The 26,699-nt window shown below is 37.6% G+C and overlaps 2 protein-coding genes across 2 annotated transcripts; both read left to right on the top strand.

Moving 5' to 3' along the window:
• The first annotated feature begins 2,570 nt into the window (after positions 1 to 2,570).
• On the top strand, positions 2,571 to 9,055 carry LOC132562542 (mucin-2-like). Its single transcript, XM_060227288.1, has 3 exons — positions 2,571 to 2,835; positions 3,319 to 6,741; positions 7,845 to 9,055. Exons 1-3 carry the CDS (start codon positions 2,571 to 2,573, stop codon positions 9,053 to 9,055), a joined length of 4,899 nt encoding a protein of 1,632 aa, XP_060083271.1.
• An 82-nt stretch (positions 9,056 to 9,137) lies between these two features.
• Positions 9,138 to 18,903, top strand: LOC132562541 (mucin-2-like). Its single transcript, XM_060227287.1, has 6 exons — positions 9,138 to 11,789; positions 11,960 to 12,024; positions 12,334 to 12,482; positions 13,386 to 13,513; positions 13,922 to 14,143; positions 18,781 to 18,903. The coding sequence occupies exons 1-6, from the start codon at positions 9,138 to 9,140 to the stop codon at positions 18,901 to 18,903; spliced, it is 3,339 nt and encodes a 1,112-aa protein (XP_060083270.1).
• Positions 18,904 to 26,699: the final 7,796 nt, after the last annotated feature.

Raw genomic sequence — 26,699 nt, 5'->3', positions numbered from 1 at the left:
GCGGCGTGACAAAGACTCCGAATACGTGCAGGGATTGACAAATTCTTGTACACACACAGACCACTGTTCAAGCCTTTATCATTGTTTATGATATTCCGAGAAAGCATTTAAGAATTAATAGGTTTTTGAGGGGAAGGTCGGCGTTGTTTATGCTTCATAACCTTTCCGAATATGTAAAAAAAAAAAAAAAAAACAGTCACCTGCTGAAATACCTGGTAAAGTATATAACAGGAATGTGTTGAAATGGAATAACAGATTTATTTTCGAACCTCTTGAAACAATTATATGTAGGTATAGATCGCAGATATTTACTGCAAGTATGTTATGTTTGTCGACAACAATCTGATGCCGCCTCACCTAAACTAGAAAAAAGTAAATAACAGTGAATATGATAGGTAAAAAAGGGAAAAAACCGCATGTGCTGTATAGAGTTTACAATCTCCGTCTTGGAAGGAATTCTTCTGAGACTAGAGGATAACATGGAAAACTTTTGTATCGGTGTACCACCTGTCACTTCCATTGCTCTCACTTTGACAACGTGACATCGATTGAATTTGATGTAACCTACTGACCGTCGTCGCAATTTAGAAGAGAATAACTTCTTCTTCTCGTCATTTTTTCTATTTTTAGTTGTAACCACGCCATTGGGTTTTTTCGTCGTAGATTCCTATTTTCTTATGTCAATATTACACATAAAAAAAAAATAAATAAATAAAAACTTTAATCCATCTTTTACGTAGAATTGAGTTTTATGGTTTATTGAATCAATGCACAGTAAATTCAAAACAATATTAAGACACCACCATGTTTAAAACGGTCCTACATGTTGTTTGAAGTGTTTTATATACATATTACCAGGTGAGACGCAGACGAAGCTAATTAGCAGGTGACATTTCAGGTGACAGGCGTACTTAATATTTATGATCATTTCACATATCAATCATTCACGCCCATTGAGATTGTTGACACCTGTTACAAAAGACTAAATCGCAAATCTACTTTCGTTTTATACGGGTATTGCATTGTTCTAGCTTCAAGATGTCATTTCCAAAATTCACAATAATCTGAAATAGAACAGATTTTAGGGTATCGTTCTCCTAATAAAACACAGCGAACTTAAAAAGAGAAAAAACGACATTTTTAGTATCGCATGTACGCACTGACTACCAGATTCTCTCATTTTGATAGTTTCTGTTTTTTCATTTGAAATTCATTTCCCCCTGATAATTTGCTGTAGGCCATCATGCTATATTCTGTAGTAATCATTACGGGCATGATTACGTCCTGCCATAAACAGGTCTAGATGACAACGCCTGGGCATATTACGACATCCCTGTCTGTAATGTGTGGTCCTAACCAGCGGTTAGTAGATGTGACAGGTCATAATGTTAGGCTACAAATGTCAGCGTGGGTTAAGTCACAAAATGATCGTCTGTCAAAAATATGTGCACAAAATTCCAAAGACCACGTCTTAATATTAACAACTCAAATATATTCACATGATCCTGGGTACGCCTTGGTACTATACACGTGACCTAAGCTGGAATTAGGAGTGCAGGAATGTTCAAAACATTACTCAAACCAAAATCAGTGTCTGACCTTCGGTAGAGATAAACAATACACTTTCGAACACACATTAGAATTCTGTACTGAAGTGACCACTCATTATCTGTCCTGTTTGATTGACATGGTCAGTGTACACCTGCCGCAATGGCGCGAAACATCACGCGACCAACTTTTCTACGGTTTTGTTGTGTTTCTATAAATAGAAAAGTATATTTTATCGAGTATTTTATATTAATCTGACATTGAGCAGGATTCAGAACTGATTGACCAACCATGCGGAACCAGTTGCTATCTCTAACCTTCCCGAAGTAAAACCTCTGAATACTTAAGTGCTTACTATCTTGTTTTAATATTGTCATTAAATTAATTCTATATAACGTACCCTTTAATAATTACATGACAAATGAACGGATGGACGTAGAAAGATCGTAGTGGTTTACCGGTAATGTTTTGAGACGTCAGTCAATATGAGAATAACAAGTAGTTTTGTTGTTGTTAATGGCGTTTTGGTTCTAGTTTTTCTACTAGGAGAGTGACTGAGAAAACAATATTGAACAACGAACCCACTATATGTCTCAGATTGCGGCTAGGTTCACGAATAGATACCTGATGTATTCTGTGAAGTCCAGACAATGTGGTCAACATAAAGCTAAAATAAAGGATTGGTGTTGAGAATCCTTTGTCTTCCCTAAAAGAGAGACTGATATTTTTCTATTTACGTGATATTGTTCTCAGACCCCTCTCCGCTTTCTGTCACTAATACCACACTTAGTATGATATATTAGGAATGCCTCCATCGTTTTTAACCTTCATTAAGTAGTTTGTATCGATTTTGTGTATTTTCAGGTCAATCTTCGAACGATGTTGCTGGCTTGGTATCAAGTACGATGATGTTTCAGTCATCAGTTTCGTCTGTAACGTCGTCAAATACGACACCGGTGATAGTGACGTCACCAACGCCAACCCCAAGTACATCAGTCATACATTCTAACTCTTCAGAAACCATGACGTCATCAAGTTCACAGATGACGTCAAGCTCTGGTTCCATTTCTATATCAAGTGTTCAGCCGTCGCCGTCATCAAGTCCACAACCAACAAGCGTGGACCAGATCTCGTCCAGCATGTCATCAAGTATGCTGCTTTCTGACACATCCTCCCATACACAGACGCCAACTCTGTCCACTAGTGTTAATGTACAAGGAGCTGGCACATCAACCGTAGCACCGTCTTCTGCATCAGTGACGTCATCAAGTGATTCCATGGTAACAGGTAATGATAATGTTTTTGTATTTTAATTTAAAATCTGAGTATTTCCTCTTCTTTCTTTATAGAGTTGTTTGTGTTATATAACATTAACACCTATATATTCATTATATACCAATAACATTTATTTACACAATACACGTGATAATCATGTCTTCAACTTATTTTGTTTAACTTATTTCATTAATCTACATATTTATGACTCACTTCAGCAGTTTGCTTTGCTTGATTTGCTTCCATACGATGTACATTTATCTATCATCTCAGTGATCCATTACAGAACTTCTCTTCGTGATGTTATCAATAAACATTTGGTGAAGATAATATCCATTGGTATGGGATGAAGCTTGTTTGCAAATATTTTCTGTTAAAATATAAATGCTGATCTTCCTAACCTTAACATTTGATTAAAGTCTGAAGGTTTTGTTTTTATGTAAAATATCTTCATATTTCACTTATTTTCTCTTTCTATCTATATCTCACCTACAGCTACTACCCTTCTGCCTATCTTCCCATCACTGGAGTTATCTACCCTTTTCACAACTTCCACAGAGTTATCTCCACTTGTTTCCTCCTCAGCTGCTATCTTTACTGAAGGACCGGCGTCCAATGACGATGAACTCGATAAAACGTTGTCCACGTCATCTCCTATGACAAACCAGACTATTTCTAGTTTGTTGCTGGAAAAGGAATCATCAAATGAAACAAAGAAATCAGTGATCAGTGAAAATTTTTCGAGTACTGATTCTTTAAGAAGCAGTATTTCTGTTTCAATGATGCATCAAACGGTACCAAGATCACCCTCTGTTGGTCTTACAACACATGCTTCGAATCAACACCTTTATTCTGGTTCTGATATTAATCTGAAAGAGACAAGTTTCACATTTTTCTCTTCAACTCCAATACTAAGTATATATGATGCCACTACTCAGGTTTCTACCTCACACCCTGTTGCCTTGACTTCTATTTCTGAAATAAATCAGAGCATGACATTAGAACAAAATCGGCATTCAACATCTGTGGAAAAGAGTGCAACAACAGCTGTCACTGTAACAAGCGAGATGGTGACTGCCACTGAAGCAAGCGAGATGGTGACTGCCACTGTAGCAAGCGAGATGGTGACTGCCACTGAAGCAAGCGAGATGGTGACTGCCACTGCAGCAAGTGAGATGGTGACTGCCACTGAAGCAAGCGAGATGGTGACTGCCACTGCAGCAAGTGAGATGGTGACTGCCACTGAAGCAAGCGAGATGGTGACTGCCACTGAAGCAAGCGAGATGGTGACTGCCACTGCAGCAAGCGAGATGGTGACTGCCACTGCAGCAAGCGAGATGGTGACTGCCACTGCAGCTAGCGAGATGGTGACTGCCACTGAATATAGTGAGATGTCGACTGCCACTGAATCTAGTAAGGTGTCGACTGCCACTGAATCTAGCGAGATGGTGACTGCCACTGAATCTAGTGAGATGGTGACTGCCACTGAAGCCAGCGAGATGTCGACTGCCACTGAAGCCAGCGAGATGGTGACTGCCACTGAAGCCAGCGAGATGTCGACTGCCACTACAGCCAGCGAGATGGTGACTGCCACTGAAGCCAGCGAGATGGTGACTGCCACTGAAGCCAGCGAGATGGTGACTGCCACTGAAGCAAGCGAGATGGTGACTGCCACTGAAGCCAGCGAGATGGTGACTGCCACTGAAGCCAGCGAGATGGTGACTGCCACTACAGCCAGCGAGATGATGACTGCCACTGAAGCAAGCGAGATGTCGACTAGCAGTGAAGCCAGAGAAATAGCTTTGCATCCAAGTTCTTCTTTTTCTGTCTTAACTGACCAGTCAATAGCTTCCAGTTCACAGATGACGTCAACAAAAATACCAACAATATTACCGAGCAAACAGTTTGCTAGTATCGGTTTAGGGCCACTACCTACCAGCAACAACCAGTTTGAAACATCCAGTGCTACATCCATGAATACCATGTCTAACTCAGTCCTTGTATCAACTTCAACCTTTGATTCAATTACTTCAACAACTTCTGAAACAATTGCCACTGAACCATTGGATTTAGTCTCCAGATCAGCATCCAAACTGGTTGCTTCAGCTGCTACTATAGCAACTGCATTCAGTTCTAGTGTAACCCTTTCAGCTTCTCCGGGAACTATTGCTGCTCCAAGTCTTACTCCTTTGTCAATATATTCAGACATTTTTACAGATGATAGTCCATCACTGTCGCTAAATACTTTCTCTCTGAGTAGTTCAACCTTAATTTCCATCACTCCTTCGCCGGCAGTACTGACATCCTCTACAGTTTCTACATCTGCTATGTCAGCGCCACCTGTCAATATATCTAGTTTCGTCATGCCATCTGCCAGTGCAGACCATACTGACACCAAGGTAGAAACTTTATTACCTTCACTGTATACACACAACACTTTTAGTGCAGTTCATGTACCTAGTTCTGAGATCCAGAAATCTGGATCAGCGCAAAAATCTGTTGTTTCTACTGAAGAATCGCAGAGGTCGTATGTTGGAACAAGTGTGGTATTGCGAGGATCTTTAGTTACTTTAAGTGAAGAGTCTCAAGAACATTCTATTGTTTTAACACCTAGTCATATTATGATGTCTCTGACAACTCCTGAGGATAAGACTTTCTCCGGTGATGAAACTGGTTCATCTCTCCCGTCCTCAGAACTTAACACATATAGTACAAGAGCTTCATCTGATACTGGGATGGAATCCTTATCGTCTCGACTAACAATGTCTGAAACGTTGGAAAAGATTTCGTCCTCACCAAGTAGGTTCGTATCCAGTAGCGGTACAAATACTCCAGCTATTTCAGTCTCTTATTTATCACCTGTCAGCAGCACTAATTCAACAGAAACGACCCCATTAGTAGGACAAACCTTAAACCTACAAGATAGAAGTGTCGTCACAACACCGTCCTCCGTGATTGTTTCTGCACATGAGATGCCATCGTCTGGTGAATCTGACACTGTCACAGAGATCTTCTCATCTTCCTTAATGTCAGAAACAGTTAGTGGTGGTCAGACCTCGTACAATACTGCACCTGTATCCTCTCTATCTAGTCTAACTACACTTTACACTGCCAATGATGTCAACCTTGTATCAAGCAGCTCAGTTGTGAGGTCCTTCAATACTGACATCAAACCTTCATCAACTGGACCAAGCATTTCTGTTAAATCTGAAACAACTAGTGTTGATACGTCGTATGTAGATATGTCTCGTGGAACTGAAATGACTTCTTTTGTGTCTGCAAATGATTTAAGAAACTCGTTGCAATCCGTATATGATGCTTCAAGTGAAGTGTTATCTTCTTATGATAAACTTGAAGCATCAGATGGAATCAGACTCGAGTCATTGCCATTAGGTAAAGTTCTAAGTACGCCATCCATTCACGAGTCCATAGATTACGTATCTTATAGTGAAGATTTAGAATCAACGAAGGATACTGTGTTTTCTACTGGTGTAGTCACTACACACGTCATGTCCACGATGATTTCTTCCCATTCTATCAAACCATCTAGTACACAAAAAACACCACTACAGCAAGACACATCGTCAGTTAGTGTACAGGAGGATAGCAAAATAACGACTACAATTCAGGGTGACGTAATAGATGATGCGTCATCTGATGCTACAGCGCGTTACATTGAAGTTATATCATCTGTACCACATGACATTGCTAGTAGTCTTTTACCGGATGTAACCTCAACAAGTATGTTGCCTTCCCTGTCTGTTTGGTCTGGCATGGTTGTCTCTACCTCTGATGTAACACCTGTGTACAGCATGTCTCACACTCTTAAACAACTTTCTGTTTCCTCGCCAGAGAATACTTTCCTAGCTTCCTCACCTTACCATAACATTCCACCAGCAAGTCTTGTCTTGTCTACAAGTAAGTATTAATGCCGTCACAGTACTATATTTTTTGTACCATTGTGTCTATGTATTTGTTGTATTGTGTTGTGTAAATAAAAAACATTAATTGCAAAATACGGAATGATGAATTCTAACCTGTAAATCATATCAATAATATAACCTTAAAATAGATGGTTTTTCGGGAGATTTTCCAGATATTACTTTCATAGAATACTTAGCGATGACCTATTCTTTTCGCAAAATTTCGACATTGATTTCCAGAAATTGTTCTCTGTTTTCCTCCCATGGTTAGTTACAACATAAGACTCTAACTCTACCTCAGAACCTGTTATTATCGTGTCAGCCCCTTGTCACACCTCAGAACCTGTTTTATCGTGTCAGCCCCTTGTCACACCTCGTTATATCATTATTATGGATGGTATATCGAAATGTAGCTGGTTTTTATTGTACTTCCAGTTACATGTATATGTTTGTAAGGTTAACAATCTGACATGGCAAATATTTTCCTATTTTACAATTTACATGTTTTCAACAGAATTAACATTTTAAAAGAACATTCCCAGGAATTCAGGAATTGTTGTTGTAAGTGATGTAAAACTAAACCTTGTTAGCGCTATAGTTGCTTCATTCCTTTTGATTAAACTTCATACAGTTATAAAGGACCAGTATATCAGGGATCACTCTGATTCAAGTTTGTAGGGTCAAGGTCAAGGTCAAGGCCAGTATTACAATTTTGTTTTCAGAAAATCTGTGTCAGAGTTCAATCAATTTCATAATGAAATATATATAGGCCTATTATTCTTTTTATCTCCTCCAATTATGAAGGATTTAACAAACAACTAACATGCAAATTCTTGTCATCACTCAAGTAGCTTAATAACACAATTTTCCATCTTCTTGATTGGCTTAAGTTGGAACTGTAAGGATATGTGCATTGTTTGTGATTCCTTGTTATATTAATTTATCTTGGAAATGGATGTGGAAGTAAACATATAATGGTAATAGTAAAGAAAGATGATGAAAAGTATAGACCTTGTTTCATACCATAGAAAAAAACATACATTTGAAATTAAAAAAAGAATTTTGCCTCTTCTACTATGCTGAAAATTCTATTTTCAGGTTTTAAAACAGAAACTCAAACACTGACAACAGTAATAATGACCTCAGCACCAAGGACACCACCACCAACAACCCAAGCTGCCACGACACAGGCACCAACAACTCAAGCTGCCACAACACCGGTAACAACAACCCAAGCTGCCACGACACAGGCACCCACAACCCAAGCTGCCACGACATCGGTACCAACAACCCAAGCTGCCACGACACAGGCACCAACAACTCAAGCTGCCACAACACCTGTAACAACAACCCAAGCTGCCACGACACAGGCACCCACAACCCAAGCTGCCACGACACCGGTACCAACAACCCAAGCTGCCACGACACAGCCACCAACAACCCAAACTGCCGCGACACCGGTACCAACGACCCAAGCTGCCACGACACAGGCACCAACAACCCAAGCTGCCACAACTCCGGTACCAACAACCCAAGCTGCCACGACACAGGCACCCACAACCCAAGCTGCCACGACACAGGTACCCACAACCCAAGCTGCCACGACACAGGCACCCACAACCCAAGCTGCCACGACACCGGTACCAACAACCCAAGCTGCCACAACACCGGTACCAACAACCCAAGCTGCCACAACACAGGCACCCACAACCCAAGCTGCCACGACACAGGCACCCACAACCCAAGCTGCCACGACACAGGCACCCACAACCCAAACTTCCACTACACAGGCACCCACAACCCAAGCTGCCATGACACCGGTACCAGCAACAAAATCTCCAACAACTCAATTAGCCACAACCCAAGATGCCACAACACAAGCACCAACAACCCAAGTTGGCTCGACGCAGGCACCAACATCCCAAGCTGCCACAACACCGGTCCCAACAACCCAAGCTGCCACGACACAGGCATCAACAACCCAAGCTGCCACGACACAGGCACCAACAACCAAAGCTGCCATGACACCAGTACCAAAAACCCAAGCTGCCACGACACAGGCACAAACAACCAAAGCTGCCACAACACCGGTACCAACAACCCAAGCTGCCACGACACAGGCACAAACAACCCAAGTTGCCACTACACAGGCACCCACAACCCAGGCTGTCATCACACAGGCACCAACAACCCAAAATGCCATGACACAGGCACCAACAACCCAAGCTGCCACAGGCACCAACAACCCAAGCTGCCACAGCCCAAGCTGCCACTACACAGGCACAAACAACCCATGCTCCAGCAACTAAAGATGCCACAATCCAAAATGCCACAACACAGGCACCAACAACCCAAGCTGCAACAACACAGGCACCAACAACCCAAGATGCCATGACACAGGCACCCACAACCCAAGCTGCCACTACACAGACACAAACAACCCAAGCTGCCACTACACAGGCACAAACATCCCAAGCTGCTACAACCCAAGCTGACACGACACAGGCACCAACAACCCAAGTTGCCATGACACAGGCACCAACAACCCAAGCTGCCACATCCCAAGCTGCCACCACACAGGCACCAACAACCCAAGCTGCCACAACCCACGCTGCCACAACACAGGCACCCACCCAAATTGCCACTACACAGGCACCAACCAAAAAGATCACAACAAAGGCATCAACCGAGAAGGTCACAACACCAACACCAACAACACAGGCACCCACCCAAAATGCCACCACACAGGCACCAACCGAAAAGGTCACAACAAAGGCACCCACCCAAAATGCCACAACACAGGTACCCACCCAAAATGCCACAACACAGGCACCTACCCAAATTGCCACTACACAGGCACCAACCCTGAATGCCACCACACAGGCACCCACCCAAAATGCCACCACACAGGCACCAACCGAAAAGGTAACAACACAGGCACCAACAACACAGGTACCCACCCAAAATGCCACCACACAGGCACCAACTGGAAAGGTCACAACACAGGAACCCACCCACAATGCCACAACACAGGCACCCACCCAAAATGCCACCACACAGGCACCCACCCAAATTGCCACTACACAGACACCAACCCAAAATGCCACCACACAGTCACCAACTGAAAAGGTCACAACACAGGCACCCACCCAAAATGCTACCACACAAGCACCAACTGAAAAGGTCACAACACAGGCACCCACCCAAAATGCCACAACACAGGCACCCACCCAAATTACTACTACACAGGCACCAACCCTGAATGCCACAACACAGGGACCCACCCAAAATGCTACCACACAGGCACCAACAGAAAAGGTCACAACACAGGCACCCACCCAAAATGCCACAACACAGGCACCCACCCAAATTGCCACTACACAGGCACCAACCCTGAATGCCACCACACAGGCACCAACCGAAAAGGTCACAACACAGGCACCCACCCAAAATGCCACAACACAGGCACCCACCCAAATTACCACTACACAGGCACCAACCCTGAATGCCACAACACAGGGACCCACCCAAAATGCCACCACACAGGCACCAACAGAAAAGGTCACAACACAGGCACCCACCCAAAATGCCACAACACAGGCACCCACCCAAATTGCCACAACACAGGCACCCACCCAAAATGCCACAACACAGGCACCTACCCAAAACGCCACCACAAAGGCACCAACTGAAAAGGTCACAACACATGCACAAACAACACAAGCACCCACAATTCCAGCTCCAATAACCCAAACTCCAACAACAGAGGCACCAACATCACAAGCCTCAACAACACAAGCCCCAACAACACAAGCTCTAACAACACAAGCCCCAACAACCCAAGCTCCAACAACCCAAGCCCCAACAACACAAGCCCCAACAACACAAGCCCCAACAACACAAGCCCCAACAACATTAGCCCCAACAACACAAGCTCCAACAACACAAGCTCCAACAACACAAGCCCCAACAACACAAGCCCCAACAACACAAGCCCCAACAACACAAGCTCCAACAACACAAGCACCAACAACACAAGCCCCAACAACACAAGCCCCAACAACACAAGCCCCAACAACACAAGCCCCAACAACACGAGCCCCAACAACATTAGCCCCAACAACACAAGCTCCAACAACACAAGCACCAACAACACAAGCTCCAACAACACAAGCACCAACAACACAAGCCTCAACAACCCAATCCCCAACAACACAAGCTCCAACAACACAAGCCCCAACACAAGCCCCAACAACACAAGCCCCAATAACACAAGCTCCAACAACACAAGCCCCAACAACACAAGCCCCAACAACACAAGCCCCAACAACACAAGCCCCAACATCCCAAGCTCCAACAACACAAGCCCCAACAACACAAGCCCCAACAACACAAGCTCCAACAACACAAGCCCCAACAACCCAATCCCCAACAACACAAGCTCCAACAACACAAGCCCCAACAACACAAGCCCCAACATCCCAAGCTCCAACAACACAAGCCCCAACAACACAAGCCCCAACAACACTAGCCCCAACAACACTAGCCCCAACAACCCAAGCCCCAACATCCCAAGCTCCAACAACACAAGCTCCAACAACACAAGCACCAACAACACAAGCTCCAACAACACAAGCCCCAACAACACAAGCCCCAACAACACAAGCCCCAACAACACAAGCCCCAACAACACAAGCCCCAACAACACAAGCTCCAACAACACAAGCACCAACAACACAAGCCCCAACAACACAAGCTCCAACAACACAAGCACCAACAACACAAGCTCCAACAACACAAGCTCCAACAACACAAGCTCCAACAACACAAGCTCCAACAACACAAGCCCCAACTACACAAGCCCCAACAACACAAGCTCCAACAACACAAACTCCAGTGACACAATCTCCCACATCGTTTCCTGAAGTGACAAGTGAGGCCAGAGCTTCAATAAGAATTACAAATGGAGCCAACTGGGTACCAGCACTAGCAGATAGGACATCAGACGAGTTCATTAATCTGCGTGATGATATCAAGCCAGAGGTAAGTGTATTCTAATCATAGACACTAGTGTCAAAAGGAATGGAAATATTTTGATATACGACTTTCAATCTGGAGTTATTTCCATTTATACTGCCTACTCATACCTATAATACATTCTGTTGATATGTTTATCATGGATTGAAAAGTATCAATGATATAATTGTTTTCAGTTGGAAGCTGTATACAAGGCTCAGTATGGGGACCAGTTTGTAGAAGTTATCATCGATCGTTTTACGTAAGTAAGCTACCACCATACTGTACCCTGTCAATCAAAATCTGCCACTGGTTTAAGTAACATTTGTGATCTGGGATTTTGTTTGCATTGTTGATGTTATTTTCATTCTTTCCAATTATCCTTTTACTGATATAGATTTTCTCCTAGTTCTAGTAGCATTAACTAATGGTATACTTATATATCCATGGTTTCTATATCGCCCTTAAATATTTATATAAAAATGATGAAGCATCACATCATTAATATTGTCAATAAAAAAATCAGTAATTGGAGATTTATGATATAAAATTTTGTTTTCTGAAATTACAGACAAGGAAGTGTGGTTGTTGATTACACTGTCAAATTATCCGGCTCTACACCTGTCACATCTGGCAACTTGAATAGCGTCATGCAGACTGCAGTGTCAGATGGAAACCTTGGACGTTTTACTGTGGATGAAACATCAATTTCTCATGATGGTATTCTTTTTACCTTTAAGTTAAAAAAAATAAATTTCAACAAATTGTGAACATTTAGGTAAATTTTTCGTTTAAAATTTCCTAGGAATTTGTTTGTGTTGCAAAATTAACAATGATTGAATTTTACCTCTGTGTGATGTCTGTTATAGAAGTATGCCACTTTGTTATAGTTGTAATAAAAATATGATTGGATTCGGGGTTCGATGTCGTGATTGGCCAATTGATTTCAGTATGTGAACTTTGCTAAATGTTTCTGGATTTCAAGGTTTACAGATGTATCTTACCATCCTTTTGCTAGACTTTATATCAAGGCTTATGGAGATGAATCTTACCATACTTCAGCCAGACTTTATATCAAGGTTTACAGATGTATCTTACCATCCTTTAGCCAGACTTTATATCAAGGTTTACAGATGTATCTTACCATCCTTTAGCTAGACTTTATATCAAGGTTTACAGATGTATCTTACCATCCTTTAGCCAGACTTTATATCAAGGTTTACAGATGTATCTTACCATCATTTAGCCAGACTTTATATCAAGGTTTACAGATGTATCTTACCATCCTTTAGCCAGACTTTATACCAAGGCTGTTGGAGATGTATCTTACCATCATTTAGCCAGACTTTATATCAAGGTTTACAGATGTATCTTACCATCCTTTAGCCAGACTTTATATCAAGGTTTACAGATGTATCTTACCATCCTTTAGCCAGACTTTATATCAAGGTTTACAGATGTATCTTACCATCCTTTAGCCAGACTTTATATCAAGGCTGTTGGAGATGAATCTTACCGTCCTTTAGCCAGACTTTATATCAAGGCTGTTGGAGATATAAATTCCATTCATTGATTGTTTGTTTTTCTTTTTTTTCCCAACATGATTGATATCTGATGTTGCAGTGATAAGAACTCCGGTGACAACTGAAGCAATGCCTGTTGTTGTACAAGGGTTCCCTAACTGGGCCATCGCCGTGATAGCCTGTGGATCTGTAGTCCTCATCTTCTTTATAGCGATGATATGTATATTGGTGAGTTGTCTCCCTTCGTGAATTCATGTAGCGTCAAAAATATTTTCTGTAAATTGATTCATGTTCACAAGTTGTAAGCTTAAACAATAATTCATTTTTTATTTTAACATTTAAAAGCCGAAACAAAAAACAGCTAATTATATCTTAATTTAAAAATATTAATATTACCTTAAGATATTTTGTGGTTTATTAACAGTAACACATGATTTCATGGATGGACGTAGCTTGATAGAGTTACTTATACTATTTTTTATAGTTTATTTGATAAAGAGTACCTGCGAAATGTATCAAAATAATGCTCACCTTCAGGAAAATTAATGATTTTATATTAAAGAGAAATGACTTAGATATACTGTTATAACCACACTAAGATAAAACATTTATGTAGGTATATTGTTGTCATTTCAGTGTTCAAGACGTCACACTAAACAGAAATACCGACTACCTGAAGATCCGGATGATATTGATTACCGCCGGAGTTGGGCGGGAAGTACCGACAACGAATTCGTATACGATAATAAATTGGCTCAGTCTACAGAACAAATATCAGCAGAAGATGGCGGGAAGCGACCCGTACAATTCTTCAATTTATCAAATAATGATTTACAGAACGCGAATGGTACAGATCCGGTAAGTTGAGTGGCTCGATAAAGAGGTTGGGGGTTTAGGAGGGGGAGGTGAGGGGTGGGGGTAACTTTCTATCATCCAATGAAAATGAAGCATTAGGGGTTCCTCTTGCTTTAATGAAAAAACCTATATTTAGGGAACTTTCTATCATCCAATGAAAAAGAAGCATTAGGGGTTCCCCTTGCTTTAATGAAAAAACCTATATTTAGGGATTCCACTAAACTATCAATATAGAGATATAGTGCCATTTAAATAGAGAGGAAAGAAATGATGGAGAAGATCAGGTGACAGAGCAGACATCTGTTTTATCAGGATATTTCTGGAGATATCAGTTAGGAGATATCAGTTAATTAGTTAGGAGATATCAGTTAGGAGATATCAGTTAATCAGTTAGGAGATATCAGTTAGGAGATATCAGTTAGGAGATATCAGTTAGGAGATATCAGTTAGGAGATATCAGGAGAAATAAGTTAATCAGTTAGGAGATATCAGTTAGGAGAAATCAGTTAATCAGTTAGGAGATATCATTTAGGAGATATCAGTTAATCAGTTAGGAGATATCAGTTAGGAGATATCAGTTAGGAGATATCAGGAGAAATAAGTTAATCAGTTAGGAGATATCAGTTAGGAGAAATCAGTTAATCAGTTAGGAGATATCAGTTAGGAGAAATCAGTTAATCAGTTAGGAGATATCAGTTAGGAGATATCAGTTAGGAGATATCAGGAGAAATAAGTTAATCAGTTAGGAGATATCAGTTAGGAGAAATCAGTTAATCAGTTAGGAGATATCATTTAGGAGATATCAGTTAATCAGTTAGGAGATAGATAATTGCTTACTATATTTGTGCATTCTTTGAAAACATAACTTTTGTCCTATTTTGAAACATACTTCCATAATGTTGATAAAAATGTTAAACAAATAATTTGAATATTCTTTTTGTCATGATACTGAAATCAACTAGTTATTCTACAGGTAATTGTGTTTGGGTATCGTTTCCAGGTAAAGTGATGCATTTGGTAACCAATATGATATATAATATGCTTTGGCTGAAGAGCTCCCCCTGGATGTAGTAACCTTCCATTATCCTAAGCTAACATTGGTATTAAATATGCAACATAAAAACTTTGCTTTGTTAAAATATTGCGAATCCAGTTTTTGGTTTGGCCAGGCATGACTGAAAGTTGTTCTGGTAAATAAATGTCTGGATGAAAACCCAAGTTATTGAGTTAGATATTTGTCCTGCACATGAATAACTGTTATCCTTGAAAATCTTCATTAAACTCGTCCTTTAACATGAATACATGTTCTTATTTTAAAGATCTGTTCATGAAAGAAATGATAAATATTGATTTGATACCTGAATTTATCTAACAAATATTTAATTGTCAGACTACATTTTAAATAGAGGAATTATCAGAATATCTTGTGAGATATCTATACAGTCAACTCTCGTTATTATCAGCAGAAACCTTAAGTTATCAAGTATTCAATGTTAAGAGTGAAGTTTGACAGGGATCAAAGAAACAGTTGGAATTAAAACGAGACTATGTGTTACATGAGTTCGAGATAACGAGGTTTGATTGTATCTGTTAGGTTTTTGTGTTAAGTTTATTGTATAGGAATTTTGTATTTCGTCAGAGTAAAACAACACCCCTATGAATCAACAATTCCTAATGTTATGTGTAAGTATGTGGTAACTTAGATTTTAACAAGATTACTAACATATTCTCTGGAAATATACATCTGGTGTCATAACTTTTCCTAACTTTCTTTTACTTCAATTAGCTTTTCTTCATTTCACCTAACTTATATACATATATCTTTTCCTACTTTTGTAATGAATTAAAGTCTGATTCAAATTACTGCTATTTCAATCTTGATATTATTTATATAATAGCAGCTTTTCATAATTTCAATGTATGGATAAATAAAAAACGTCTTTTCTCTTTCTGCTATATTTATGTATCATAACATTCATTCTCCTTCGACTTACAAGTATATAGATATATGTATTTATAATATATTATTTCTAATTTAATTTGGTATGCTTTCTCTTCGAGGTAAAATATAGTCTGTTCCCAATTTCTGGTATCAATAGACATTCAAAGTCATATCATATCTCTAAAGCATTTAATCTCCTCCAACGTTATTGTATGGAGGTATATTGAATAGAATGATAAAATAATATCTTGAAATATGTATCAAATTAATACTTTTTATAGAATACTTGAGTATAATATTTATGAAAGTCCTCAGTATCACAATTCAGATCGGTTCTCACAGTGTTACTTTACCATCACTTTTATATCTTCACTAATTAATTGCCTGTTCGCACGTGCTTAAATCTAACCACATGAAAAATAATCACACCACTGAAAATGTTTTCATTTACAGTATCATATTTTCCACATCTATGACTGACAGATGTATATTCCAGTTGAACGTTTAAGAAAACTAATAGTAATATCACTTTAGTTGATGCTTGCCGTTAACGGTTTTGTTTGAATCAGATCACTGATGTCACTTTCATTAAGTTGGAGAATGCTCTCATTGATAACACATCCAGAAAGCCATTTTACAATCACAGTGATAATTTGTAATGTATTTAAACGCAAATTTAACATGGACATTGATATAGACAGACAACTGCCCAGAATCTTCCTGTGTGTATAGCACACTTCTCGTATTTACACGACAAAACCTTGACTGTTCGCTGCCCACATTCGAGCTCCAATCTGTAAAATCATGAATTTTCATGGAGGATTTATTTCTGTTGATTTTGAGGATACACTTAATCCACGAATCCGTTTAATTCCAGTAACTTGCAGTATAAATGGAGAATTCAAATTCTGCAGATAACTGGTAATTAGTATACATTTGGAGCGTATAAAGACATCAACACAGGAACATGCCATTCTTCGGGTTATCATTCTTGAGTTATCTGTCGGCCATATTAGATTACCTCCCTTCACAAAATTATATTTAGAGTTTATGGTAGTTCAACAGTATAACTGTATCATGATTTAGATATTACCATCATGTATTTCTAGTTTCCTAAAGACCTTAATACATGTGGTCCTCTGACATGGTGTCTTTATACTTGAAACATGGAGGATGTAGTATAGACAAATCATATTATTTGGGTCACCTGTCCTGACACGTGCGTTTTCCCCAGGTACTTCGGTTTCTTCTCACAATAAGACCCCTCGCTCAATTACATCGGGCCAACAACAGTGATTAGAAAAAGTTGAAATAACTTGTTTCGCAATTGTTGTGAGATAAAGTTTTACTAATATATGTCTGGTCATTTCTTAAATAAGATAAATAGCAGAATAAATTATTCTTTTGACGAGCTTTATAAGACAAATTACTGAGACAGATTGGGAGATTGGCTTGGCATCGCAATGAAGACAACAAACTAATTCTGACTGCTGTTTTTCCAAACATGCATATTAATACTAAAGCTAGATTGAAATGCTCTGAAAACCCTTTGCCTTGTCTAACAGTGCTCAAAAATACCAGAAACAGACAAAATCTAAATGAATTACATTAAAAAGCTCCAGAAAGTAAAACAATGCCTCGCCTAACAATGCTTCAAAATACAAGATATGAAAGGAACTCTCTGGGAGTCAAATGGTTTTAAAAAGCTTTCTGATGTTAGTAATCGTGAGGATTGACTTTTTCAGGATCGTGCCGTTGTTTAATAACTACATTCTAACCTTATCTGTTTCCAAGAAGTTTCTGTTGATCTCACTTGAATGGGTGTTTCCTAGATCACCCTATAAGTGTTCATTTTTCTCTGATTCAGATATTGATTTCTGAATTTCCGTTAACTGACACTTTCCACATTAGAATTTGACGCCTAACAGATGGTGATTGAAAAGTTAACCATCACATACGTTAGGTTAATCTCTTAAGATCAACCATAGTTTCACAACTACTGATTAACATGTATATTTCATTTATTCTTTACGAATGCTTTCAACAGAATGAACCTATTAAAACCATAGTATAACTTGTTCTCAAATCTGAAGATACAAATTAATTCTGTTTCAGTTCATTTGGCCCTATTGTCACACACATGTGAAGTCTCTGTTTCAGTTCATTTGGCCCTATTGTCACACACATGTGAACTCTCTGTTTGAAATCTTTGTAAAGTATTGTAAATATAGAATTAACATACATCTGGTGTAGATTACTTAGTAGTCAGATTAAAACAAAAATGCATGAAGTAGAATTTATTGAGATTTTCATAAACTGCCTAATTTTGTGATATAGATACATGTATGTAGTGTTGTAGACATAGGTCATACAGGAAATTTAACCTGATAGCTAGTTTTACTATCAATGTGTATTCTAAGCCATTTTTTTCTAATGTTACAGTGCGTTTGTACGTAGAATGAGTGAAATAAAAAGTACATTTTTTGACCTCATTGAGTGATTTGGAATAGCAAACATTCTCATATCAAGTTGTGTGTAAAGATTGTATTTGAAATTCCACTGTTTTGAAAAAAAGGTATTGTTGAGATTTTTAAGAATCGTGCTAACAAGCATTGGAAGTGATACTATGTTAACTCAGCTGTTCTGTACCACAGTTTGTTGGGACTCGAATGGTCATTAATGTTGACTTATTTTGTAGATGGTGGGGGCGAATGGTCGAAGACCCGCCAATGGTATAGAAGGAAGACAAGGTTTTCTGGTACAAGGAGGAACCATGACAATTTTCGATGAATTTACGGAAACGTGGGAAACGAGACTATAAAATCAAAGTGTGATAAGTAATAGGGTCATCCAAAGACAAGTACAAAGTATTACTGAAATATAATCTGTGTGGATATTCCTTCTGTGGAAATGGTGGACTTAAGGAACCATCCACTGTGTTGATGATCAGCACAAACACACATACTAGGATTGTCAACATCAATGCAAGGCATACCTTTAGAGTGATATCAGCATCTCCCACACATTGTCTTTCAGCATCGTTTGATTTACGAGTAATACCGAGTACATTTGTTTTCATAACTATAGTATGTATGTGTTATTGCTGAAAATGGGTCGAAAGAAGAATGTTGTGCAACTGACAGCTTATAATTTGTATACGTAGGTGTGGTATTTCTCATTAAAGATTCTGAAATGTTACCATACACAGTGCAGTGAAAAATTTAAAAGCTGGATGAATAGGAATGATCTGTTGTGAATGTTCGGCCTGTAAATTCTTGTGTACTAGAATTATCTCGTCAGAGAAAATACAAGCTATCCCTGTTTCAATGTTTTGCTTCAAGATTTAAAGAAAAGTAAAAAATTGTTTCCAAGTTTAACATGAACGATTGGCAAGTAGGAGATTGAGTTTCCTATGACAAAGATTCCAAACATGCTTTCATTGTTGCGGACATGTGATTTTCATTCTACAGTCGTCAGCATGGATTCTGAAACAGCCACTATTACATCTGACCATTCCCTTTATTGAAGTAACTTACATCATGAAATAGTTGGATGACGTCATGGATGTGAAATGTTCGGAGATGAGGTAATTGATTTGTTCCACAGCTTATGTATAAATGCTCTATGTGTAAATGATTGGGGACTTATTATACCTGCCATTTACAATTATGTAAGAACGTTGTCTGAGAGAGACTTTATTATTTCTATTGTTATGTAATACAGGAACATATTATGATATTCATTGCATATGGTGTTTTTACTTCCATTCAGCATTGTTTAGTGTAAAATAACGAGGTAGACGAAGCTTACGTCAAAATAATCAAGTTGTATTCCATTGATATTATCTATGCAATATTGCCTATTTCACTCCAAATATTGATAGTTGTATAAATGTATATATATATAATTAGAGAAACGCTTTGTGTATGATACATATAGATATATAAAAACAAAATATTTAACTAAAATTCCAAATCACATTTGCTAATGCAAGGCTTGAAAACATTAGTGATTGTGGTATGAAATTTTAGTTGCCATGTTAATGTTCTGTTTTTATATTTTATCACATGATAAACGTGTTCAGAAAAAATCATGTGATGTATTTTGCTGAGGGTATATACTGATAACAAATCGACATCGCAGGCGTCAAGAGTATATTATTACATCACTATCATTACGTCACAAGGGAGACAACTCATTCAGAAGCAATGTGATGAAATTTTTTGTTTAAACTTGCTTTGTTCATTTCAATGAAACATTTTGATAATCCTACATCAGATGAAAAAATACTAAATATATATGACATATATAAAAGTTTATATATTAAATACATGTATATATAATAGGAAATTTTTCTCATCTTTTATACATGTTGGTCACATTCCTGATTATTTGTACATATGTTTGACACTTCTTTTCTTATCTGTTGGCTGCAGGCCGTGTTGGTATTCTCTATGCCTAATATGACAGCCATTTATGTCAGTAGTTGGTTCAAATTTGTTTGAATTGAAAAAACAAAAATAAAATATTACTAATTTTGCATTTTATAAAAGTGATAATATAAGCAAGTATAAAGTTGCTGCTTTTGTTGCAGAAATTTCATTTCAACTAGAATAATTATGAAATCAAAAAGTGTTATCTGAAAATGTACAGAAGCCAATGTTAAGAATCAGGAAGAACTATTTTGAAATGATGAGATAAAAGTTGGACAAATTAAATATATAGATATCAATATGCAAATGAGCAAACTAATAATTATGCTTCTGTATAATATCAATGTTCATTGTCTCATGGATACTCATTGTCTCATGAATATTCACTGCCTAATGAAGTTTCGGTACTTATGAATATTCATTGTCTCATGAATAACCATATTTCTCTTAAATATTTATGTCTCTTGAATATTCATTGTCTCATTACCAGTATTATCATTGTGTATCTTTAGTGCATTCTGTGTCTCAGAAACTGTTTTAGTCAAACATCATGATGTGATTTAACTATGCATTTTCATTCTATCGTGTCTTCTTAAATTAAGGTCACATTGGTTATCAATTTTTTGTTAAGATTTACATATGAATCATTTACTGAAATGTTACATATTAATACTTTTTTTCAAAAATAATAAGTCAAAACTTTGGTAACTGTTTATACAAAATAGCATTGTAAACTAACATATCTTGTAATAATAATATATTTAAATTCTAACATTTCAAAACATTTTTAAGCAATCAAATATATTAGAAACTATTTATATGCATTTTGAGTACCATATTGTGATAGATACTAAATATAAGTTCAAAATTTAAAAATGTCAAAGTAAAACCTATCTCCACCAATTAATCAAAAGCAATTTAAGTCTTAAGTGTAGTCTCTTGTTTGTCGTTAGTTTGTTTAATCAGCATCATTAACTTATTATGTAATAATTAGAACTGATGATAAATATGTTGTAAATATGTATTGTGAACAAGGGTCATCTCTATCAGTATTGTATTGAACTCTTCGTTCCAATGAGACCTAATCTTCTTTAATTTTATTTTCTTAAAAAAGTTACCCAAATAGAAGGAGATGTGATCATTGTTTAAGGTTTGAGATGTGTTCTTATATAGTCACTATGGCGATGCTGGGAGAAGACCTACGTTTTTTTTTTAAATCTGACATCGAGGTGATAGAAAATTGACTTTCACTAATGTATTTATGGTAACAAGTATTTATACCCTGACATATCAAGTTTCTGGAAGACGACTATGACATCTATCATATCCGAGTGCCTTGAAAATTTACAGTTTGAATTCGTCCACAATTACCAAAATAAATATGCAAATTTCAATGAAAAAGGTTGTTATCGGTTTAATTGTTTATATTATCATTTGTGTCTTTTATATACAAATGAAAAATAAACAAGAAGAAAAATTTGTTTTCCGACCATTTGAGGGTCATTTTGACACTTCCCTAGACTGAACCGTTACTAGTTATTTCAGGTCACTGTTAGAAATCCTCTCTATAAGTATTTACTTATGTACATAGTCTCATTTGTAAACAGATATTGTGCTGATGGTAAGATTTACTGTCCAGGTTAAACATTATCAAGGAAGGATAGTGACCATTGTCACCCAATGGTATAATATATTGATGACACAGCTTTCTAAGACAAAACCATCATAACCATACCCTCCTCAAAGTCTTATGTATAGAATTATACACGTATATTGAGTTTTAACAACAGCGTGCCTTTATATCTGCTGTTCTGAATCGTGTATTTCGTTTAATTCTGGAACACTGAATTACCCTAATTTGAAGATTTCGCATTTATGGATGTACACAATGAATATAGTAGTTCCATTATCTCTAACTTCTTATCCAATGGTCAAGAACACTGTCCAGCAAAACAATTTCAGTCAGCTGGAGATCAAATAGCAATATTATTTGAAATGTTGTAAGAATTCAAACTACATGTACGTGGATATATGCATCATTGTGTCATAAAGATGATTGAGCCAAGAAATGATAATAAATATAAACATAAATATATATATAGAGTAATTGTGTATTATTTGAAAATTTGTATCTTATATATTTATACATTCCGTATACCACTTGTCGAAGATTTGTATGATTTTCACAAACCAAATAATAAATCCTTGATTTATACATTATATACCTGTTTGTGTTTAATTTCATGTCTAAAAAAACATTCTTTTTGTTTGCCTGGTGAATTCATTATCCAGAATACAGTCAACCTATCTGGTTCCCTGGTGAATTCATTATCCAGAATACAGTCAACCTCTCTGTTTGCCTAGTTAATTCATTATCGAGAATACAGTCAACCTTTCTGTTTCTCTTGTGAAGTCATTATCCAGAATACAGTCAACCTTTCTGTTTCTCTAGTGAATTCATTATCCAGAATACAGTCCACCTTTCTGTTTGCCTGGTGAATTCATTATCCAGAATACAGTCAACATTTCTGTTTCCCTCGTGAATTCATTTTCCAGAAAACAGTCAACCTTTGTGTTTCCCTGGTGAATTCATTATCCAGAAGACAGTCAACCTTTCTGTTTCCCTGGTGAATTCATTATCCAGAATACAGTCAACCTTTCTGTTTCTCTAGTGAATTCATTATCCAGAATACAGTCAACTTTTCTGTTTCTCTAGTGAATTCATTATCCAGAATACATTCAACCTTTCTGTTTCTCTAGTGAATTCATTATCCAGAATACATTCAACCTTTCTGTTTCTCTAGTGAATTCATTATCCAGAATACAGTCAACTTTTCTGTTTCTCTAGTGAATTCATTATCCAGAATACATTCAACCTTTCTGTTTCTCTAGTGAATTCATTATCCAGAATACAGTCAACCTTTCTGTTTGCCTGGTGAATTCATTATCCAGAATACAGTCAACCTTTCTGTTTCCATGGTGAATTCATTATCCAGAATACAGTCAACCTTTCTGTTTGCCTGGTGATTCATTATCTAGAATACAGTCAACCTTTCTGTTTCTCTAGTGAATTCATTATCCAGAATACAGTCAATCTGTCTGTTTCTCTAGTGAATTCATTATCCAGAATACAGTCAATCTGTCTGTTTCTCTAGTGAATTCATTATCCAGAATACAGTCAACCTTTCTGTTTCTCTAGTGAATTCATTATCCAGAATACAGTCAATCTGTCTGTTTCTCTAGTGAATTCATTATCCAGAATACAGTCAATCTGTCTGTTTCTCTAGTGAATTCATTATCCGGAATACAGTCAACCTTTCTGTTTCTCTAGTGAATTCATTTACCAGAAAACAGTCAACCTTTCTGTTTCCCTGGTGAATTCATTATCCAGAAGACAGTCAACCTTTCTGTTTCCCTGGTGAATTCATTATCCAGAATACAGTCAACCTTTCTGTTTCTCTAGTGAATTCATTATCCAGAATACAGTCAACTTTTCTGTTTCTCTAGTGAATTCATTATCCAGAATACATTCAACCTTTCTGTTTCTCTAGTGAATTCATTATCCAGAATACATTCAACCTTTCTGTTTCTCTAGTGAATTCATTATCCAGAATACAGTCAACTTTTCTGTTTCTCTAGTGAATTCATTATCCAGAATACATTCAACCTTTCTGTTTCTCTAGTGAATTCATTATCCAGAATACAGTCCACCTTTCTGTTTGCCTGGTGAATTCATTATCCAGAATACAGTCAACCTTTCTGTTTCTCTAGTGAATTCATTATCCAGAATACAGTCAACTTTTCTGTTTCTCTAGTGAATTCATTATCCAGAATACAGTCAACCTTTCTGTTTCTCTAGTGAATTCATTATCCAGAATACATTCAACCTTTCTGTTTCTCTAGTGAATTCATTATCCAGAATACAGTCAACTTTTCTGTTTCTCTAGTGAATTCATTATCCAGAATACATTCAACCTTTCTGTTTCTCTAGTGAATTCATTATCCAGAATACAGTCAACCTTTCTGTTTGCCTACAGTGAATTCATTATCCAGAATACAGTCAACCTTTCTGTTTCCATGGTGAATTCATTATCCAGAATACAGTCAACCTTTCTGTTTGCCTGGTGATTCATTATCTAGAATACAGTCAACCTTTCTGTTTCTCTAGTGAATTCATTATCCAGAATACAGTCAATCTGTCTGTTTCTCTAGTGAATTCATTATCCAGAATACAGTCAATCTGTCTGTTTCTCTAGTGAATTCATTATCCAGAATACAGTCAACCTTTCTGTTTCTCTAGTGAATTCATTATCCAGAATACAGTCAATCTGTCTGTTTCTCTAGTGAATTCATTATCCAGAATACAGTCAATCTGTCTGTTTCTCTAGTGAATTCATTATCCGAATACAGTCAACCTTTCTGTTTCTCTAGTGAATTCATTTACCAGAAAACAGTCAACCTTTCTGTTTCCCTGGTGAATTCATTATCCAGAAGACAGTCAACCTTTCTGTTTCCCTGGTGAATTCATTATCCAGAATACAGTCAACCTTTCTGTTTCTCTAGTGAATTCATTATCCAGAATACAGTCAACTTTTCTGTTTCTCTAGTGAATTCATTATCCAGAATACATTCAACCTTTCTGTTTCTCTAGTGAATTCATTATCCAGAATACATTCAACCTTTCTGTTTCTCTAGTGAATTCATTATCCAGAATACAGTCAACTTTTCTGTTTCTCTAGTGAATTCATTATCCAGAATACATTCAACCTTTCTGTTTCTCTAGTGAATTCATTATCCAGAATACAGTCCACCTTTCTGTTTGCCTGGTGAATTCATTATCCAGAATACAGTCAACCTTTCTGTTTGCCTGGTGAATTCATTATCCAGAATACAGTCAACCTTTCTGTTTCTCTAGTGAATTCATTATCCAGAATACAGTCAATCTGTCTCTAGTGAATTCATTATCCAGAATACAGTCAATCTGTCTGTTTCTCTAGTGAATTCATTATCCAGAATACAGTCAACCTTTCTGTTTCCCTGGTGAATTCATTATCCAGAATACAGTCAATCTGTCTGTTTCTCTAGTGAATTCATTATCCAGAATACAGTCAACTTTTCTGTTTCTCTAGTGAATTCATTATCCAGAATACAGTCAACCTTTCTGTTTCTCTAGTGAATTCATTATCCAGAATACAGTTGAAGAAGTTATCTTTGGGTTAAGAGTTTGCGCCTGTTCCTACATCTAATCAACCTGGACGCTCAACACTGAAGAGAGTGTAACTTACTAGAACCGGACCTATTCCAGTGTTAATGTGATGGATCAGGAGGAATTGTGTGTCAGTGTGTTTCATTACGGTGAATTGCCACTTTTTGTCAACGTTTAGTCAGCCTCGTTATGCAGGCAACGTCTTTAACTGAATGTGACCAACTTGCAGTCACCTTGCCCCATGTCAATGTCGCCAATTTAATTACTAAAACTTATCCATGCTTTTTAATGCCATTTCAGTACTATCAAATCAGCGTCGTTTTCATCCACGATCATTTTCTCTTTCTACATCCCAAAGCATTTCCTGGCTATACTTAAGTCACAAGCGAGTAATTTGATTGGTCTAGAGCGGATTTAAGGCGATAATAACTAACCAATCACAGACTGATACAATCCTGTGCAGATTGAACCAAAGACATACAAGTGAATATCACTTTTTCATCCAAGTTAGAGTTTGGTACAGTAGAGTAAATCAACGAATTACAATGCATCATACAGTTGAATCGTCCTTCTAGGACCCGTCAATGATGTTACATCATACAGCTGTTTCGTCCTTCTAGGACCCGTCAATGATGTTACATCCTTCTAGGTCTCGTCAGTGGTGCTACATCATACAGCTGTTTTGTCCTTCTAGGACTTGTCAGTGATGCTACATCATACAGCTGTTTTGTCCTTCTAGGACTCATCAGTGATGCTACATCATACAGCTGTTCGTCCTTCTAGGACTCGTGATACTGCATCATACACATAGAGCATTTGATAGTAAGATCTTCCATCACACTATTGAGATACCCTTGGAAACAACTGTGCACCTGTTTTGGTTGACACTTTTTTCCACACCAGTTGAACTATGAGTACAGGTTACAATGACGAGTTCTTAAGTTTCACTTTAGATATATTGATTTTAAATAAGAAAAG

Source organism: Ylistrum balloti, unplaced genomic scaffold (assembly GCF_031769215.1).
Source record: "Ylistrum balloti isolate Yb309-2 unplaced genomic scaffold, AGI_CSIRO_Ybal_v1 Utg371444, whole genome shotgun sequence".
Lineage (NCBI taxonomy): Eukaryota > Metazoa > Mollusca > Bivalvia > Pectinida > Pectinidae > Ylistrum > Ylistrum balloti.
This window is presented reverse-complemented; position numbering and strand designations above follow the sequence as displayed.

Excerpts from the sequence above, each read along its gene's own strand:
- LOC132562542 (XM_060227288.1), top strand. The coding sequence starts at position 2,571 with ATGACGTCATCAAGTTCACAGATGACGTCAAGCTCTGGTTCCATTTCT. Across the intron at positions 2,836-3,318 it reads AAGTGATTCCATGGTAACAG|CTACTACCCTTCTGCCTATC; the intron begins GTAATGATAATG and ends TCTCACCTACAG. Across the intron at positions 6,742-7,844 it reads AAGTCTTGTCTTGTCTACAA|GTTTTAAAACAGAAACTCAA; the intron begins GTAAGTATTAAT and ends TTCTATTTTCAG.
- LOC132562541 (XM_060227287.1), top strand. The coding sequence starts at position 9,138 with ATGACACAGGCACCCACAACCCAAGCTGCCACTACACAGACACAAACA. Across the intron at positions 11,790-11,959 it reads GTGATGATATCAAGCCAGAG|TTGGAAGCTGTATACAAGGC; the intron begins GTAAGTGTATTC and ends AATTGTTTTCAG. Across the intron at positions 12,483-13,385 it reads AACATCAATTTCTCATGATG|TGATAAGAACTCCGGTGACA; the intron begins GTATTCTTTTTA and ends CTGATGTTGCAG.